This window comes from Monodelphis domestica, chromosome 6 (genome assembly GCF_027887165.1).
Source record: "Monodelphis domestica isolate mMonDom1 chromosome 6, mMonDom1.pri, whole genome shotgun sequence".
NCBI classification, from domain to species: domain Eukaryota; kingdom Metazoa; phylum Chordata; class Mammalia; order Didelphimorphia; family Didelphidae; genus Monodelphis; species Monodelphis domestica.
The window spans coordinates 5,472,616-5,489,343 of record NC_077232.1 but is presented as its reverse complement, the minus strand read 5'-3'; the positions used below and the strand labels follow the sequence as shown (position 1 = coordinate 5,489,343).

Genomic DNA, 16,728 nt, shown 5'->3' with positions numbered 1-16,728 from the left:
TCTGAAGGACCCAATAAGCTGTGGAGGCCAGGAGGGGTGAGGGATTGGGGCCAGGAAGGACCCTGCCCATCTCCTGACTCTGATGAGGCTCTAAGCTGCCAGGTGGAGCAGCCCAGGGAGCCCAGCCCCCAGTTCAAGTCCCACCACAGATTTGTTCTAGCTGTGTGATCTTGGGCAGGTCTCCTCATCTCTGCTTGCCTCAGTGCCTCGTAAACTGAGGAGGCTGTGAGGACGAGGGAAGTCTCGGCAGAGCCCGGGCACCATGCCTGGCACCTCAGGGCTCCTCAAAGAGCCCTCCCTGCCCGGGTCTCCTACTCCAGCCAAGAGCCTGCCTTCCACTCTGTCCTTTGGCAGCTGTGTGGCCCTGGATAAGTCCCTCTCTGGGCTTGGGAATGAGAGCCTGGCACATCTCTGCCATGCCATCCTCTCCTTCTGCCCCGTCTGTGTGGGTGGACTGGCTCCTGGGGGGAAACAGGGCTCCAGCTCAGGCCGGGGTCCCTGGGCCACGCTGGGTTTCTGGGGTGCCAACATCCGGCCAAATGCCATGTGTGGTGGGGCTGGCAGCGACTGGCAGAGCCTGGCTTGCCCCCAGGGTGCCCCCAAGCAGGAAGAGGCGGGACTCAGCCACATGGGTCACAAAGACCCAGACAACAACACTGCCTGAGGGGGAGGGACAGCTGGTTTTGAGGCCCCAAAGTCCTGGGTTCAAATTCTGCCTGTATAACCCTGTGCAAGTCGCTAAAGTCACCCTCCCCCGCTGCCCGGACAGATGTCCTAGGGGGCCCAGGCCATACTTGCGTGGGGCTTCCCCACGGACATAGCTGCAGCATCCGGGAGAGCCGAGGATCCTTCCCGCGGCGCCGGGCCCAGGGCAGGCACAGCCGCTGCTTGCTAAATGCCGCTGGGGGTGCCCTGGGATCTCGTCCTCCCGGTCCCCCGCGCCTCGGTTTCCCCTTCTGGACTTCCCTCCTGGCTGGGCTCGGAGGCGGGGCCGCCCGGGTCCCTCCCTCCCTCCCTCCCTTCGCCCCGCCCCTGGTCCTGGGTCAGATCCTCCCTCCCGCCGCAGCTGCAGCCAGAGGAGTCCGAGCGGAGCCAGAGCCGAGCGCGCGGGGTAAGCAGGGCCGCGCGGGACTCGGGGTACCCGGGAGGACCCGGTCCCTGGCCCCTCTGGAAGCCTCAGTTTCCCCTCCCGAAAGCGCCGGAGCCGTTCAGGGAACCCGGGGCGGCGGCGGCGGCGAGCCGGGGGCCCCAGTGGCCCCCTGGCAGCCAGGGATGCGAGAGCCCGGGAGGGAGGGAGGGAGGGAAGGAGGGGGACTCCTGCTCGCTGTGGCCCGGGCCGGGGAGAACGAGCCGGAGCCGGAGCCGGAGCCGGAGCGGGCGCTGACTTAGAAGCGGAGCGCCGGAGGGGCCTTCCCGGCTGGCCCGTTTGCAGAAGTTGAAGCGGGCTCCGAGCGGAAGGGATTTGGCCAACTGCGAGCTCGGGGCGGCGCCCCGGCCAGGGCGGGCTCCGCTCACCGCGCCACACCGCCCCGCCGAGGCCCCCTCCTGGGCCTCGGGCCGGCCCGGGCTAACCCGCCGGGCTGGAGGTCAGCCTCCGCCGGGAGCCGAAAGGGCGCCCCGGGCCGGCTGTCAGCCCGACCGGGTCCTGCGGCGAGGCCCCTCCCCGCAGCCCTGATAAGGCCGAGCCTGACGGGAAGATCTCCGCCTCGGGGGCCGCCTTCAGGGGAGCCCCGGCCGCTCCTGGGCCGAGGATGAGCCCTGGAGGAAGGGGGGGGAGGGGAGGTCCTGGGTTCAAATTTGACCTCGGACATCCTAGGGGCGAGGGGGGGGCGTCTAAGGGAAGGGAAGGCTTTAACCGAATGGCCGGCTACGCAGCAGGTGGCCCCAGGATGGAGCCCAAGAAGTGGGGAGAGCCAGAGCGCCTGGAATGGTTCAGCCCCAGAAGGGCTGGAGGCGGGCCTGGAGGGGAAAGAGGGCCGTCCTGGCCTCCTCCTGCCCCCTCCTGCCGCGCTTTCCCCATCGGGCAGCCCCATCCTCCCTTCCTTCCCCTTTCCCAGGCCCTGAAGGCCTGACTCAGCACCCTGCGGCACCCCCTTGGGGCAGCCCCAGCCAGGCCTCTGCCACCAGCCAGTATGGAGGCCCCCAGCCGCCGCTGGTCCCCCTGGAAGGCTTTCGGGGCCCAGAACCCCCCGGCTCTGGCCGCAGCCGGCCGGCCGGTGGTGTTCCTCCTCTAGAGGCCGTGGCTGGCCGAGAAGGGAGCCGCTGAGCTGGGGAGGGTCCGAGCCTGAGTGCTGGGATGAGATTCCGCCTCTCCTGCTGCCAAACAACAGAGATACAAAGTACCCCCCACGCGGATACAGTCACCGCGGTGTCGCCTGAGCTCCACTGAAGAGAACTCAGAGCTCCTTCTGGGCAGGCGGGGGGCACAGCCTGGGCAAAGGCCTGGAGTCCGGGGAGGAGGAAGGCCCCAGAAAGCAGAGAAGGCAGCTCTGTCTGTCTAAGGCAGAGGCCGCCTCTGAGGCGCTTCTCCTCCAGGCAATAGGGAGCTGGGGCAGGTTTTCTGAGTTTGGAGGAGGGAGACGATGATTCAGCAGAGAGTGCTGGGCAGAGGCTGGAGGCAGAGAGACCCGAGAGGAGGCTACTAGAAAGGCCTGCAGAGAGCTCCCGGCCTGAGGAGATGGGCTGGAGATGGGGCTGCCAAGGCCTGCCCGAGGCCATGGGAAGGGGCTGAAGGGAGGCTGATTCTGCAGTGAGGACTGGGACGGGGGAGGGGATGGGTGGACCAGGGGAGGGGGGCTGAGCATTCTGGAGCCGGAGGGGGGTCACTGGCAGGGCTCAGAGAGCTGCACCCCTGTCAGTCTGGTGTCCAGTTCCTCTGCCACGAAGTCCGGCTCATCCCCTCCATCACCTAACATCGTCTGGCCTCCCTCCGGCCCCAGCCTCTAACTGGACTCTCACGGGAGGGGGACAGCCAAAGGCAGGAGACCCTTCCCCATCCCCGGCCCTGCAGGGACCCAGAATGCAGCCAGGCACCTCCTCTAGGAGGGCCCGTCTGCCAGTGCCTCTCCTCCCCAGCTCCGACCTCCGGCCTTCATACAGGCTGTGTGTGCCCCACACATGCCTCCCCTCCCTCCGCTCGAGAGCCAGAAGGCTGCCTGGACCAGCCTCCCCACTGGCCAGAGGACCAGGCCCTCGAACCCCAAAGTCCTGAGAGCTTTGGGCTGTCCCCAGCTGAGGCCTCACCTGACCTACCCTCAGCTACTGCGGTCCTCCTCAAGGCCTTGTTTTCCTCTGAAAACTCCCTTCTGCCTTGGGTCAGCACTGTGCTTTAGTGCTATGGAGGCAGTGGGGGTGAAGTGACTTGCCCAGGGTCATACAGCCAGGAATTTTCATAAGCCCTATTTGAACCCAGAACCTCCTGGCTCTAGTCCACTGAGCCACCTAGCTACCTCCTCCCCACTCCCTTTTAGAAAATATTGTGTCTTTCTCCTCCCTCCCTTCCTTCCTTCCTTCTTCCCTTCTTCCCTCCTTCCTTCCTTCCTTCCTCCCTTCCTTCCTTCCTTCTTCCCTTCTTCCCTCCTTCCTTCCTTCCTTCCTCCCTCCCTTCCTCCCTCCCTCCTTCCTTCCTTCCTTCCTCCCTCCCTTCCTCCCTCCCTCCTTCCTTCCTTCCTTCCTTCCTTCCTTCCTTCCTTCCTTCCTCTCTCACTTCCTTCCTTCCTCCCTTCCTCCCTCTTTCAATTGTGTGTCATATAAAATGAGGTGATATTTGTATGGTCAGACATTGCTTGGGTTTTGTCTGGGGATTCCTCGCACCCAGCACTCACAGGACCCGGCTCATGGCAGGGTCCTTGTTGAGCCTTCGCCCTCCGTCTCACAGTCAGTGCTGCGTGTCGGTGCCAAGGCAGCAGTGGTCAGGGCTGGGCACGAGGGTGAAGGGCTCCTCCCCGCCCCAGAGGCGGAAGGGGAGGAGGCGGGGAGGGGAGGGGAGCCCTCGGGGTCCCTGCGGCCTAGCTGGGGTCTGGGGAGAGCCGGATTTCCAGTGTGCGGCCACATGGGGGGCGGGGGGGGGGGCGCTGACCCCGACCTCTGCCCCCAGCATCATGGGCTCCATGTTCCGGAGCGAGGAGGTGGCCCTGACCCAGCTGTTCCTGCCCACCGCTGCCGCCTACACCTGTGTGAGCGACCTGGGCGAGCGGGGCCTGGTGGAGTTCCGTGACGTGAGTGGGGCCGCCGGGGGCCGGGGGGAGGGGATGGGCGGGGGGGGGCTGTCCCGAGGCTCCTCCCAAAGCCCTCGGGGCCGGGGTTCCCCAGGGAGCCGAGGAAGGGCCTTGCCCGAGCCCTGGGGGGGACCCATGGTGGAATCTCGGCCGCCGTCCCTCCTCCGCCTCAGTTTCCCCCTCTGCGAATCCTTGGGCCGATCCCTCTCCCTCGCCTCCAGCTCCAGAGAGTCGCTTTACTTTCCGTTTCTTTTCCTTTTTTCTCATCATTGAATTTCCTCTTTCTTTGCTTGAAGTTTCCACTTTATTTTCCTTCCCCTCCTCGTAGCAACCCCCCAGGCCGAGCCCCCCCCCCCCCCCCCCCCCGCCCTGCCCGGCTCTGGCTACTGTCCACATCGTGCCCATCGCCTCCGTGGGCGACGGCAGCCAATCACGGCGCAGGCGCCACCTCTGGCAGGGTGGATACCCATTTTAGAGAGGAGAAAACTGAGGACCGGGCGCTGGGGGGGGGGGCGGGGAGCCGGCGCTGACCCTCCTGTCCGGCCATAGCTGAATGCCTCGATGAGCTCGTTCCAGCGGCGCTACGTCGGGGAGGTGCGGCGCTGCGAGGACCTGGAGAAGACCTTCTGTGAGTGGGGGCTCCGGGGGGCCCAGCCGGCCGACCTCCCGCAGGGATGGGGGGGGCCCGGCCCGCCAACCTCCTGTAGGGATCCTGGGGGGGGGGCTCGGCCGGCTGACCTCCCGCAGGGATGGGGGGGGCTTGCCCGGTAGGGATGGGGGGGGGCCCGGCCGGCCGACCTCCCGCAGGGATGGGGGGGGCTCGGCCCGCCAACCTCCTGTAGGGATCCTCGGGGGGGGAGGGGGGAGCTCGGCCGGCCGACCTCCCGCAGGGATGGGGGGGGGGCTGGCCCCGGCAATGGCAGAGGGAGGGGGTTCTGGCCTGGGGTTCGGCTCGGGGCGGCTGACCGGAGCCACTCTGGGCCAGCCTTCCTGCAGGAGGAGGTGAGACGGGCCGGCCTGACCCTCGGGGGGCCCCAGGGGAACCCCGAGGCGCCGCCGCCGAGGGAGCTGCTCCGCATCCAGGAGGACACCCAGCAGGTGGCCCAGGAGCTTCGGGAAGTCCGGGGGAACCATCAGGCCATGCGCACGCGGATGCACCTGCTGCAGCAGCACATCGCGGTCCTCCGCCAGGGGCCCTGCACCCTCGGCCAGCATGTTAGCGCTCCCCCGCCTCCGGGGCCCTGGGGGGAGGGGCGGGCTCGGCCCGTGGAGGGGCTCCCGGGGCGGGGGGGCCCTGATTCTGCCTCTTTGGGGTTCCGTAGCTCCCGGATGCCCCGCCTCAGCGGCCCCCGGACGAGACTCCCTTGCTGGACCCCCCGGCTGGGCCGCAGGCAGATCTCAGAGTCAGGTACTTGGGGGGCTCGCGGGGACCCCGGGATGTGGGAGCCGGGAGGGGGCTGAGCGGTCGCCTGGTCCCCGGCCGCCGTGTTCCTGGCGGTGCTCCGTGTCCCGAGCCGGGGCCCGGGGGGGGGGGGCGGCTCGGGGGGCCTCACGGGGTCCCCCTCAGCTTTGTGGCAGGGGCCATCCAGCCGTGGCGAGCCGGCGCCCTGGAGCGTCTGCTGTGGCGGGCCTGCCGCGGCTACCTCATCTCCAGCTTCGTGAACATGGAGGAGCCGCTCGAGGACCCCCTGACGGTAAGGGGCCCCCCACATGCTCTCGCTCTCCCCCGAGGCCGGATGGTTCGGGGGTCCCGCACGGGGCTAAGGAAGCCGAGCTCTCATGGGCAGCTTCCTCTAGCCACTGGCCCACCCCTGGGCTTACCTAGCCCTGACTGACCCCTGACCCCTGACCCCTGACCCCTGGCCCAATGCTTGGACCTAAAGAGCAGCCTGTAAATGTTCATGAGCATTTCTCCCTCCTGGGTCTACAAAGGAGGGCTGAGCCACTCCCTGCCCCCAAGGAGCTTCTGGACCGACAGCTCAGGGGCTCCGGGGCTCAGGTTCGGGGGCTCAGGTTCGGGGGCTCAGGCTCGGGGGCTCAGGGGCTCAGGCTCAGGCTCGGGGGTTCGGGGGCTCAGGCTTGGGCTCTGGGTCATAAGGACGGCGTACAGGGCTGGTGACGTCCAGGGGAGGGCAGGAGAGGATGGGGGGACGCTCTGGCGGTCCCTTAAGGCAGATGGTGGCTTCTGCAGGGAGAGCGCGTGCCCTGGGTGATCTTCCTCATCTCCTACTGGGGGGAGCAGATTGGGCAGAAGATCCGCAAGATCACCGACTGGTGAGTGCTCCCCAGTCCTCCTCCCTCGCTCCCCACAAGGGCCCCCCTGCCCCGGCCCCCTTCCTAGCACTCAGGCCCGGCCGCCGTCCCTCCAGTTTCCACTGCAACGTGTTCCCGTACCCGGAGCGTGAGGACGAGCGTCTGGCCAGCTTGCAGCACCTGCAGCAGCAGAAACAAGACCTGAGCGTGGTGAGTGGGGCCAAGCGGTCCTCGGGGAGACGAGGGGCTGCCGCCGCCGAAGGGCGAGCCCTGGCGAGGCCGGCTGGGGGGAGGGGGAAGGACCCGCCTGGCAGGAAGGGGCAGCTCCGTCCAGCGAGGGACATTTCACGCCTCTCTCCACCTGCCCCCTCCTACGGACCGACCAGCCATCACTTATGAGGCCCGTCACGCCCCAAACTCTGACCAATCTGTCACATTTGTGAGAGGGACCTCAGAGCCTCGCCTGGTCGCAGACGCCCCTTTGCTCCCCAGGACACGTTCTAGAGCCCCGGGTCCCGGGCGGTCCCGCGGGTGCACCGCATGGCGGGCGTCCTGACCGGCGGGCCTGCGCTCTCCTGGGGGCGGGCAGAGCACCCCCCTCCCCCCAGCAATAGGCAGAAGTTGGGCGTCCAGTGAGCAGTCGTCCCCTGTTGGGCAATCGGGAAGTGAGCGAGGCTCACGAGGCTCCCAGAGTAACTCGGGGACTTCCCCTGAGCAGTCACAAGAAGGGCTCCATCCCCACCCCCAGGAGAAGCCGTCTGACTAAGGGCGCCCAAATGGCCTGCTGAATGCTTGTCTCCCCACGGGAAGGAGGGCGGAGCCAGAATGACCCCTCGTGTTGGCATTAGTCATGGGGCCACCCGAGGGGACGTCCGCCTGCCTCTTAGTCTCCAGCCTCAACAGGCTCATAGAAGAAAGGCGACCCTGGTGTGAGGAAGTGGGTCACTGTATGTGGCCACCCAAATGCCTGGGCGCGTGCTGACCAGTCACCAGCCCCATCACCCTCAGCTGGTACCACCGATTGGAAATCAACTTGGGAGAGCTCAGACGTCCATAAGTCAATTACTTTTCACTCTGCACCTTCTATATAGCACCCAGCAGTCACGTATTAAGCACCTACTATGTGTCTCTGACACATGCTCCTTTATTAAGCACCCACTATGTGCTTTTTACCTAGCGCCTGCAATGTGCCCTTTCCCTACCCTGAGCCCTGGGGGTCCTGGGACAGGAGTGAAGCAGTGCCAGCCCTCCCGCAGCTTCCATCTTGGGCGACATGCCAGGAATGGGATTGAGGGCCTTGGAGAGCTCCTACCCCACCTCTTCCTTTAGGAGCCCCAGACTCACGGGGCGGCCCTTGGCTCTGCCCCTTCTCCAGGTGCTGCAGGAGACAGAGCAGTTCCTGGGGCAGGTGCTCCAGCGGGTCCAAAGCCTGCTGCCCCCCTGGCAAGTGCAGATCCGCAAGATGAAGGCCGTCTACCTCATGCTCAACCAGTGTAGCCTCAGCGTCACCGACAAGTGCCTCATTGCAGAAGTCTGGTGCCCCACGCGCGACCTCGTGACCCTGCAGCAGACCCTAAATGAGAGCTCGGTGAGTCCCTGGAGCCCCCGCGCGGCCCCGTCCTCCCGCCAACATCAGCAGGCCCTGAGCTCACGCAGCATCAGCGGGCTCAGTTTTCTTCGGCCTTACCCTGGCCTGCCCCCAGCAGGCGGTGCTTTGAGGACCAAAGGCAGGTGCCTGTAGAGTCTGAAAGAGAAGCTCTGGCCTCACTTCTTCAGCACACTCTCACCACAATCCAGTCTGGCCATGGGAGTGTGAGGATGATTGTCCCATTTTACAGAAAAGGAAACTGAGGTTCCCAGAAGGGGGATCACAAGGTGACTAAAGGCCAAAGTGTTAACAGCTGTTCACATTCTTCACTTCCTTCTTTCTCCCTGGGATACTCCCCTGCTTCCGTCACAATCAGGCTGTTTATTGTTAGGACTGACTGATGACGAGCATACATTTCGTACTCCTAATGACATTTATATAGCGATTCAAGGTTTGAAAAGAAGTTTGTAAATGTGCTGCATTTAAGCCTCAAAACTACCCTGTTAAACTAAGTAGGCACTGTGGGTATTATTACCCTCATCAGGCTCGGTGACTTGTTCACAGTCACACAAGCGTGTGTGAAGCAGAATTTGAGGTCTTCACAACTCCAGGCCCAGCATTCTATCCACTATACTACACTGCCAACAATGGAAAGTCCAATCTCTTTTACCTGACATTCAAGGCTCTTTACTTCCTGCTCCTGCTGTGCCTTAGGTGAGCTTTCCCGTGCTCCTGTGCCCCAGCTAGGCTGCTGGCTTTCTTCTTCCTCACACTCTCCTGCCTTCACGCTTTGTGTATGTTCCCTCCCACCTCCGACATGCACATGCACAGGCTCCTTCCCTTCATCTCTACCCTGAATCTCTTTATTTTTTAAAGTTAAATGACTTGCCTAAGGTCACAATGAGTGTCTGAGGCTGGATTTCAACTCAGGTCTTCCTGACTCCAGGCCCAGCACTATGATGCTAGTTTGCATCATTCTGTTTATATTTTGTATCTTGTATCTATGTTATATCCCCCAACAATGTAAACTCCTTGAGGGCAGGGATATTTTAGTCTAGACCCCTTGTGCCTAACACTGTGCCACCAGTCTCCTTCAGTTATCTTCCCCCGATCTCTCTCCTCTCCTGTTAGCTCCGAAGTGGGGCAGGTGTGGGGACTGTTGTACATCGCATCCCATCCAGAGAATCGCCCCCAACCCTCATCCGTACCAACCGCTTTACAGCCAGCTTCCAAGGCATCGTGGATGCCTACGGCGTGGGATGCTACCAGGAGGTGAACCCCGGTGAGCCTCGAAGGGCCAGAAATGAATCTGGGTCAGGCCAGGACTTTGATTTTTTTTTTTACCAAAACACCCCCAAAGCCCCTTTAACTTCCTGCCACTTGACCGCCACATAATGGCAGCCAGTTCTGTCCTCTGGGGCCAAGCAGAACCGGGCTAATCCCCCTCTACATCACAGCTCTTTAAGCCTCTGTGACTGACATCAACCATGGCTGCCCAGAGCCTTCTCTTCTTTCTCTTTTTGAACCCTTACCTTCTCTCTTGGGAGCAGTTCTAAGAGAAGAGCGCCAAAGGCTAGGCAGTTGGGGTGAAGTGGCTTGCCCAGGGTCACTCAGCTAAGAAGTGCCTGTGGTCAATTTGAACCCAGGATCTCTTGACTCAGCTCTCTGCTCTGGGGTGCCCCTGGCATGCCCAGTGACCATACCAGGTTTTCTAGCTGTGTGGCCTCAAGTAGGTTACTGAATTACCCTGGTCTCTGTTTCCTCCTCTGTGAAATGGAGTTGGACTCGATAACCTCCAAGGGCCTTTCCAGCCTCCCAGAGTTCCCCCTGTTCCCAGTTTTACATTCTGGGGGTGGGGGGACAGAGACTGCCATCTTGGCATAGCCCAGGGAGCCCTGACCTCCCCCCTGCATCAGGACCAGCTCTCTGTGGAGGATGCTGGGCGCTGGTCTCAACTCAGCAGAGCATTTGAGTGAAAGAGCCATGTCCCCTCCCCTAGCCTCAGTTTCCCCATCTGTTAAATGCCGGGAGCAACCCGAGCGAGCCCTCTTCCTCCTGTGGATCTGTGAGGGGCGAGGGGGGCGCAGAAGCTTCAGGCCGATGTACTCATGCCTTGTGCCCCCCGCAGCCCCCTACACTATCATCACGTTCCCGTTCCTCTTTGCCGTCATGTTTGGGGACGTGGGCCACGGGCTGCTCATGTTCCTCTTTGCCCTGGCCATGGTGCTTGGCGAGAATCGGCCCAGCATGAAGGCCTCGCAGAACGAGGTGAGCAGCGGGGGTGCCCCGGGGATCGGAAGCCAGGCCTCTGGAGGACGTGGCCCCTGACGAAGGAGGGAGGAGGATGGGGGGCTCCGGGCCAGGCACAAGCCCCCACCCCTCCCCCCAGATCTGGAGAACGTTCTTCGGAGGCCGTTACCTCCTCCTCCTCATGGGCGCCTTCTCCATCTACACCGGCTTCATCTACAATGAATGCTTCAGCCGAGCCACCGCTATCTTCCCCTCGGGCTGGAGCATCAGGGCGATGGTCAACCAGTCTGACTGGAGGTGAGCCCGCCACCTGGCCCTCCCCCTAGCCCCGGGCACCCCCTCCCCTCCCCTTGGCTCCTAAAGGCCCCTGACCTCCATGTGCTCACTTCCAGCTCGGAATTTCTGGCCCATCATCCCGTCCTCACGTTGGATCCCAACGTCACTGGGGTCTTCCTGGGCCCGTACCCCTTCGGGATTGACCCGGTGAGTCCTCCCCTGGGGGAGCTGGAAGGGGCTTTAGAACGGAGGCAAGGAGGGACCCCAGAACCGAGGACATCCGGGCTGGGGGGACGGTGAAATCAGGTCAGCTAGAGGGACCTTAGAACATGGAGGAGCCCAGCAGAATGCTTCCTGGGCAGCGGAAGACAGAAGCACCATACCTGGAGGCAAGAAGATGCAATTTTAAATCGAGCCTCAGACACCTCCTAGCTGGATGACCCTGGACAAGTCACTTCACCCTGCTGGTCTTCATTTCCTCGTCTGTAAAATGAGCTGGCAAAGGAAATGGCCAGGATCCACTCCAGGATCTCTGCCAAGAAAACCCCAAACGGGATCGTGAAGGGTTGGACAACAGAAAATGTCATGGAATGCAGAACAGAGACCATCGCAGTGGAAGAGGTCATTTTGTCCAACTACCTCTTTTTAAGATGGAAACTGAGGCCAGAGCAGGGAAGAAAGGAAAGTACAAAATCCTTTAGGAGGGAACCTCACTTTCTGCTAGAGTGATCAGGGCAGGCTTCCTGGAGGAGGTGGCCCTGAAGCTAGCCCTCAGAGGATGTCTTGTGGCCACAGTTTGCAAGTGAAGGCTGTGCCCTGGGGGCCAGGCTGTTGTAGGTCTGTGGGGTGGGTGCTGAGGGCACATTGACAGGAGGGGTCCAGACTGGCCTGTCCTTGCCCAAGTCGAACCTCCACAATGCCTCTGACAAAGGGATTTCCTGCCTGGGTCAGGGAGCAGCTCACTGACACCCAGAGCCCTTCACCTTGCTGGGATCTCAGGGGAGACAAGGCTAGGGAAGGGAGTTAGGCCCAGACTAAGCAGTGGCAATGGGGAGCCAAGGAAGGTGGTGGATGCCTCCAGAAGCGGATTGTGGCAGCCTGTCTGGATGGACCAGAGGAAGAAGAGGAGGCCTCAGAGTCATTGCACTTGCCTTGGCCAGGGTCTGAACAAGAAGGCCGGCTGCTGGATGAATGGGGGGATGATTGTTGGCTCAGGAGGATGAGAGGAGTTGAGGAGAACTCTGAGGCTGGGGTCTGGCCCAGAGGACCCAGGCCTGCTGGGGCAGTGCTGAAGGGGCCCCTGGGGTATTTCATCGCAGAAGGGAAGGACAGAACAACTGCCTTCTCGTGTCCGGAGTATTATTGAGGAGAAAGAGCATGGCGAGTTCTCCCTGGTGCAGAGGGTGGCAGCCAGAAACATCAGAGCCAAGCATCAGGACCGCAGAGAAGCCAGGGACAACTTTCCGACAATGGGTGGTCCCAGAGTGAAAGGGGCTGCCTTGGAGGCAGCAAGTTCCCTGGCACTGGGGATCTTCCAGGAGAACATGGAGGCTTATTTGGGGGGGGGGAAGGATGGGGCAGAGGGGATGAATTCCAGTTTGGCCGCCCCAGGAGAAGCGTTCTGCTGATGTCCAGATTTAGAGTTTAGACTCCCAAGCTTAGAGCAGGATGGAGAGAGTGCCAAACGGCCCTGGAGGGGCAGAGAATGGGCTAGCATGGCTCCAGACAAAGACTGGAGACTGATTCTTGGCAGCAGTCCTGAAGCCCTTCCTGTGTGACAGGCATTGTGCTTTTTTCTTTCCATCTTAGTATTAAAACTAAGTATTGGTTCTGAGGCAGAACAGTCAAGGCTAGGCAATCGGGGTGAAGTGACTTAGCCAGGAAGTATCTGAGGCCAAATTTGAACCCAGGACCTCCCCTCTCCAAGCCACTGAGTCACCCAGCTGCCCTTGGGAGCTTGCATTCTAATGAGGGATATGGGGAAACCATCTATCCATGGGCTTGGAGTCAGGAAGACTTATCTCCCTGAGTTCAAATCCAGCCTCAGATATTTATTTAGTAGCTGTATGACCCTGGGTGAGTCACCTCATCCCATTTGCCTCTGTTTCTTCCTCTGTAAAATGAGCCAGAGAAGGAAATGGCCAACCCCTCCAGGGAGGGTATTCCTGGCAGTGGGAATAGTCTAGGCAAAGGCTAGGCAGAGGTGGAGAATTCCATTTGGGGGCCACTTGTCCTCCTCAGGGACACTAATCCTGTAGTGCTGTGTCTACAATGACCACACAAGCAGGGACGGTTTCTGCCGCTGCCTGGCACAGGGTGGGTTGGGCATACAGTAGGGGCCTCCTTGATGCTCACCAAAGGAGACAACCGGAATGAGGGAGGGGGAGTCCAAGGAGCTCCCCTCCCCCTCCAAGAGGACCCCCTGACCCCCTCCCCTTCCTGATCAGATCTGGAGTCTGGCCATCAACCATCTGAGCTTCCTCAACTCGTACAAGATGAAGATGTCTGTCATCCTGGGCATCCTGCACATGGCCTTCGGGGTTGTCCTGGGCGTCTTCAACCACATGTGAGGACAGGGCGCGGGGGGGGGGGTCTGAGAGGGCAGGTGCCAGGGGTCGGGGCAGCCCCTGAAGTAGCAGCCCCTCCCCGCACCCCGCAGACACTTCGGACAGTGGCACCGTCTCCTGCTCGAGTTTGTGCCCGAGGTGCTGTTCCTCGGGGGGCTCTTCGGCTACCTGGTCTTCATGATTGTCTACAAGTGGCTGGCCTTCTCGGTGGCCAGCTCGGCGGAGGCGCCCAGCGTCCTCATCCACTTCATCAACATGTTCCTCTTCTCCCAGAGCCCCACCAACAGGCCCCTGTACCCTCACCAGGTGAGTCTTCCCCCTGCATGTCCGTGCTCAGCTTTTTTTTAATGATAATTTTTTTTTGATGATAATTTGGATCAGAATTGGATCATCGAGGGCCAGCCGGGTCCTCCAAGACCTCCCATAGTGAGGGCCCATAGAGAGGAATTGGGTGGGGAAGCAGAGAACAAGGGGCCCTCCAGCCTGTGCCCGAAGGGGGGCCCCTTTGCAGCCTCCCCTCGATCCCTCCTCCCCAAGGGGCTTCTGAAGACTTTCTCCAGGCTAAGAACATCCCCACTAAAAACTCTTGTTTTAGTGGTAGCTGTGGGGGTGTGAGGGGGAGGCCTCTGTGGTTTGAGAGCCAGACAAAGAAGAAGGAGGTTCTGGGTTCAAATTTGACCTCAGACACTTCCCAGCTGGGTGACCCTGGACAAGTCACTTCACTCCCATTGCCTTGCTCTGACTGGCCTACCTTAGAGCTAATACACAGGATTCATTCTGAGATAGAAGGGAAGGGTTTGAGCCTTTGTTTAACATAGGCCTCAGCTTCAAACCTCCCCCTCCTCCTGCCTCCCTTCCTTCCCTGTAAGAAATCTCTTAAGAACAGCCACAAAGCCACTCCAGCCAGTGTCTGTCTCCCTCCCGCTCCCTCCATACGCGCACACGCAGTCGCCCATATGCAGTCCGTATTCTACACGACAGATTGCGATTCAGTAGAAGAAAAGCCTTCCTGCCTGTTAGGAGCCCTGGGCGGCCGTCGCAGTAGTGAGCTCCCCACCCAGGCCGGATGCCGCTGGTCTGGATGCTCCGAGGGGCAATGAATGGAGGAGGGCAGGCGGGCCTCGGAGGCCCCAGAAGGATGATGGGGAACCTCCTGATGGGGGGTCGGCGCTCTGCCTCATGCCCGCCCCGCCCCCTCGTCCCCAGGTGCCTGTGCAGACGTTTCTGGTGGTCCTGGCCCTGGTCTCGGTGCCCGTCCTCCTTCTGGGAACGCCCCTCTATCTGTGCTCACAGCACCATCGAAAGAGACGGCTGGGCCGCCAACAGCGGGTATGGAGCTGGGCCTGGGCACGGGGGGGGGGGGGGGGGTAGATGGATGGACAGACGGCCCTGGCGCCCGCCTGACGTGGCCTGACCCACCTCTCGAGACCAGGGCTCCTCAGAGAAGACCAGCCTTCTGTGGGCGACGGAAGACGGCCCCTCGCTGAACGGGGCCGAGTACGAGGAGGCAGGGGGTGCGCAGGAGGCCGAGTCCGAGGTGGGTCCTAGTCGGACGTTTCCTAGTCGGGTGGCCCTTGACAAATGCCTTGATTTTTCTGAGGTGCCTCAGTTTCCTCATCTGTAGCCTGGCGGGGAGGCCGCTTGGGGGGGGGGTGCTGGCTGGCTCCCCGACTCCAGGCACGTCCCCTCCTGCAGTTTGACTTCTCGGAGGCGTTCATGCATCAGGCCATCCACACCATCGAGTACTGCCTGGGCTGCGTTTCCAACACGGCCTCCTACCTGCGTCTCTGGGCCCTGAGCCTGGCGCATGCCCGTGAGTGCCCGGCTGGGGGAGGGCTCTGAGCAGGGCGGGAGGAGAGCCCGTCCTCCTCCTCGGAGAGCTTCCCAGGGGTTCGGTGGGTCGTGGGGAGAGAGAGGAAGCCTGCGGGCCAGTGGGGCCTCCCCAGGGGAGAGCCTCCATCCTCAGGCCAGGCTAGTCAGAGAAGGGTCTGCGGAGGCCATAGGGATGGAGGCCGAGGCTGCTCCTGTTGGAGGAAAGGCCACCCGGGTGCCCATGGGTGTGTGGGCACATGTGGGCACGGTAGGCCATCCATGAATGCCCTCAGGGTGCCCATGCCCCCTGCAGAGCTCTCCGAGGTCTTGTGGGTCATGGTGATGCGCATCGGCCTGGGCATGAGCCGGGAGCTGGGCATGGCCAGCCTGGTGCTGGTGCCCGTCTTCGCCGCCTTTGCCGTGCTTACAGTGGCCATCCTGCTGGTGATGGAGGGGCTCTCTGCCTTCCTGCATGCCCTGCGTCTACACTGGTGAGTGGGGGGGGGGGGGAAGAGGTGGGCTGGGCATTGGCAGAGATGCCCGCAGGCCCTCTGATGCCCACTTTGGCCCACAGGGTGGAGTTTCAGAACAAATTCTACACTGGCACCGGCTACAAGCTGAGCCCGTTTACCTTTGAGGTGGAGCAGAGTGCCCTGTAGACCCGTGCTGGCTGCGACCCCTTCTTCTGCCCTCCAGTGTTACCCAACAAATAAAGGAGTCACAAGAATGGGCTTGAGGTGTTCTGTTCCATCGAGGCCCCCCACACCTGTCTGCAGGTGCCACCCTTGCAGGGCCCTCAGGGTGAGGGCAGGAGGCAACATCTAGGGGGATCTGCTGCTCTGGAAAAAGGGAATGAACGGTGCCTGGATGGGACCTGTGCCCTCACTGCCCCATGTGCCAGGCATGGTGTTGAGGTCTGGGGGTGCCATTCTTGTCCTCCAGGAGGGATAAATCTTACTTAGAATCAGGCCTGGGTACAAGGTGATGGGGCTTCTGTGATGCACCCAGGGTCTTCCAGAATCTAAAGCTAGATTTGAACTTAGGCCCTTCCAGGAGCCATCAAAGACCACACTGTTCCACATGGTCCATGTGGAAACTGGGGACTGCAAAGCAGCCCCCAGAAAGGATGGAAACACCCACTGAAACCACCCTAAGTGACTTTTATTATTAACATCCCCATGTTATTAGAATTGCCATGATCAGTATTCTTACTTAGCCCCAGGAAAAATTGATGAGAGCAACATGCTTGCAGGGTTAATACAATGTCCCACTCTGTCCCCTTAGGATATTACCAGGAGATCCCACTTACAAAATTAAACCTAAGGATTCTTATATTCCCACTTAGATAGGACCCTCTTTTCTAGGCATAAAAACTGGCAAATCTGTGCTCTGAATTCCCCAACCTATATCTGGGTCATGTTGATTTTACCCACTGCCCTTAGCAACAATGTTTCCTTGACTATCTCTTTAGGCTTCGCATCTGTTGTTAGGTTCCATGGAAACGTGTTGAGAATGAAACTGTGATCATGAGGGTATAAAATAAAGCCAGGCTTCAGCCAAGGTGGAGCAGTTTATCCTGTGAAACCTGTGCCGCGGGCTGAATGCGAAAGCTGGGTCAAATCCATCATTCCGCCAACAACATCCCACCTCCAAGACCCTATCATCTGTGGGAGGCTGGCCCGCTGCACAGCAAGGCCCAAGCTTCCCAGCTACTGCCCACAGGGGATGATGATTCTGAGGGAGCCCACCAAGGGGCACTATTGGC

At 61.4% G+C, this 16,728-nt stretch overlaps 1 protein-coding gene across 1 annotated transcript; it reads left to right on the top strand.

Annotated features, from left to right (window-relative positions):
* The first annotated feature begins 1,048 nt into the window (after positions 1-1,048).
* On the top strand, positions 1,049-15,694 carry TCIRG1 (T cell immune regulator 1, ATPase H+ transporting V0 subunit a3). Its single transcript, XM_056801189.1, has 20 exons — positions 1,049-1,111; positions 4,097-4,217; positions 4,767-4,845; positions 5,203-5,432; positions 5,540-5,625; positions 5,785-5,911; positions 6,409-6,491; positions 6,587-6,680; positions 7,846-8,058; positions 9,190-9,340; positions 10,187-10,326; positions 10,448-10,605; positions 10,701-10,791; positions 13,032-13,150; positions 13,244-13,457; positions 14,358-14,480; positions 14,584-14,688; positions 14,847-14,964; positions 15,277-15,454; positions 15,538-15,694. The coding sequence occupies exons 2-20, from the start codon at positions 4,101-4,103 to the stop codon at positions 15,620-15,622; spliced, it is 2,511 nt and encodes an 836-aa protein (XP_056657167.1). The 5' UTR covers positions 1,049-1,111; positions 4,097-4,100; the 3' UTR covers positions 15,623-15,694.
* The last annotated feature ends 1,034 nt before the right edge of the window (positions 15,695-16,728 follow it).

Excerpts from the sequence above, each read along its gene's own strand:
- TCIRG1 (XM_056801189.1), top strand. The coding sequence starts at position 4,101 with ATGGGCTCCATGTTCCGGAGCGAGGAGGTGGCCCTGACCCAGCTGTTC. Across the intron at positions 6,492-6,586 it reads ATCCGCAAGATCACCGACTG|TTTCCACTGCAACGTGTTCC; the intron begins GTGAGTGCTCCC and ends CCGTCCCTCCAG. Across the intron at positions 9,341-10,186 it reads CTACCAGGAGGTGAACCCCG|CCCCCTACACTATCATCACG; the intron begins GTGAGCCTCGAA and ends TGCCCCCCGCAG.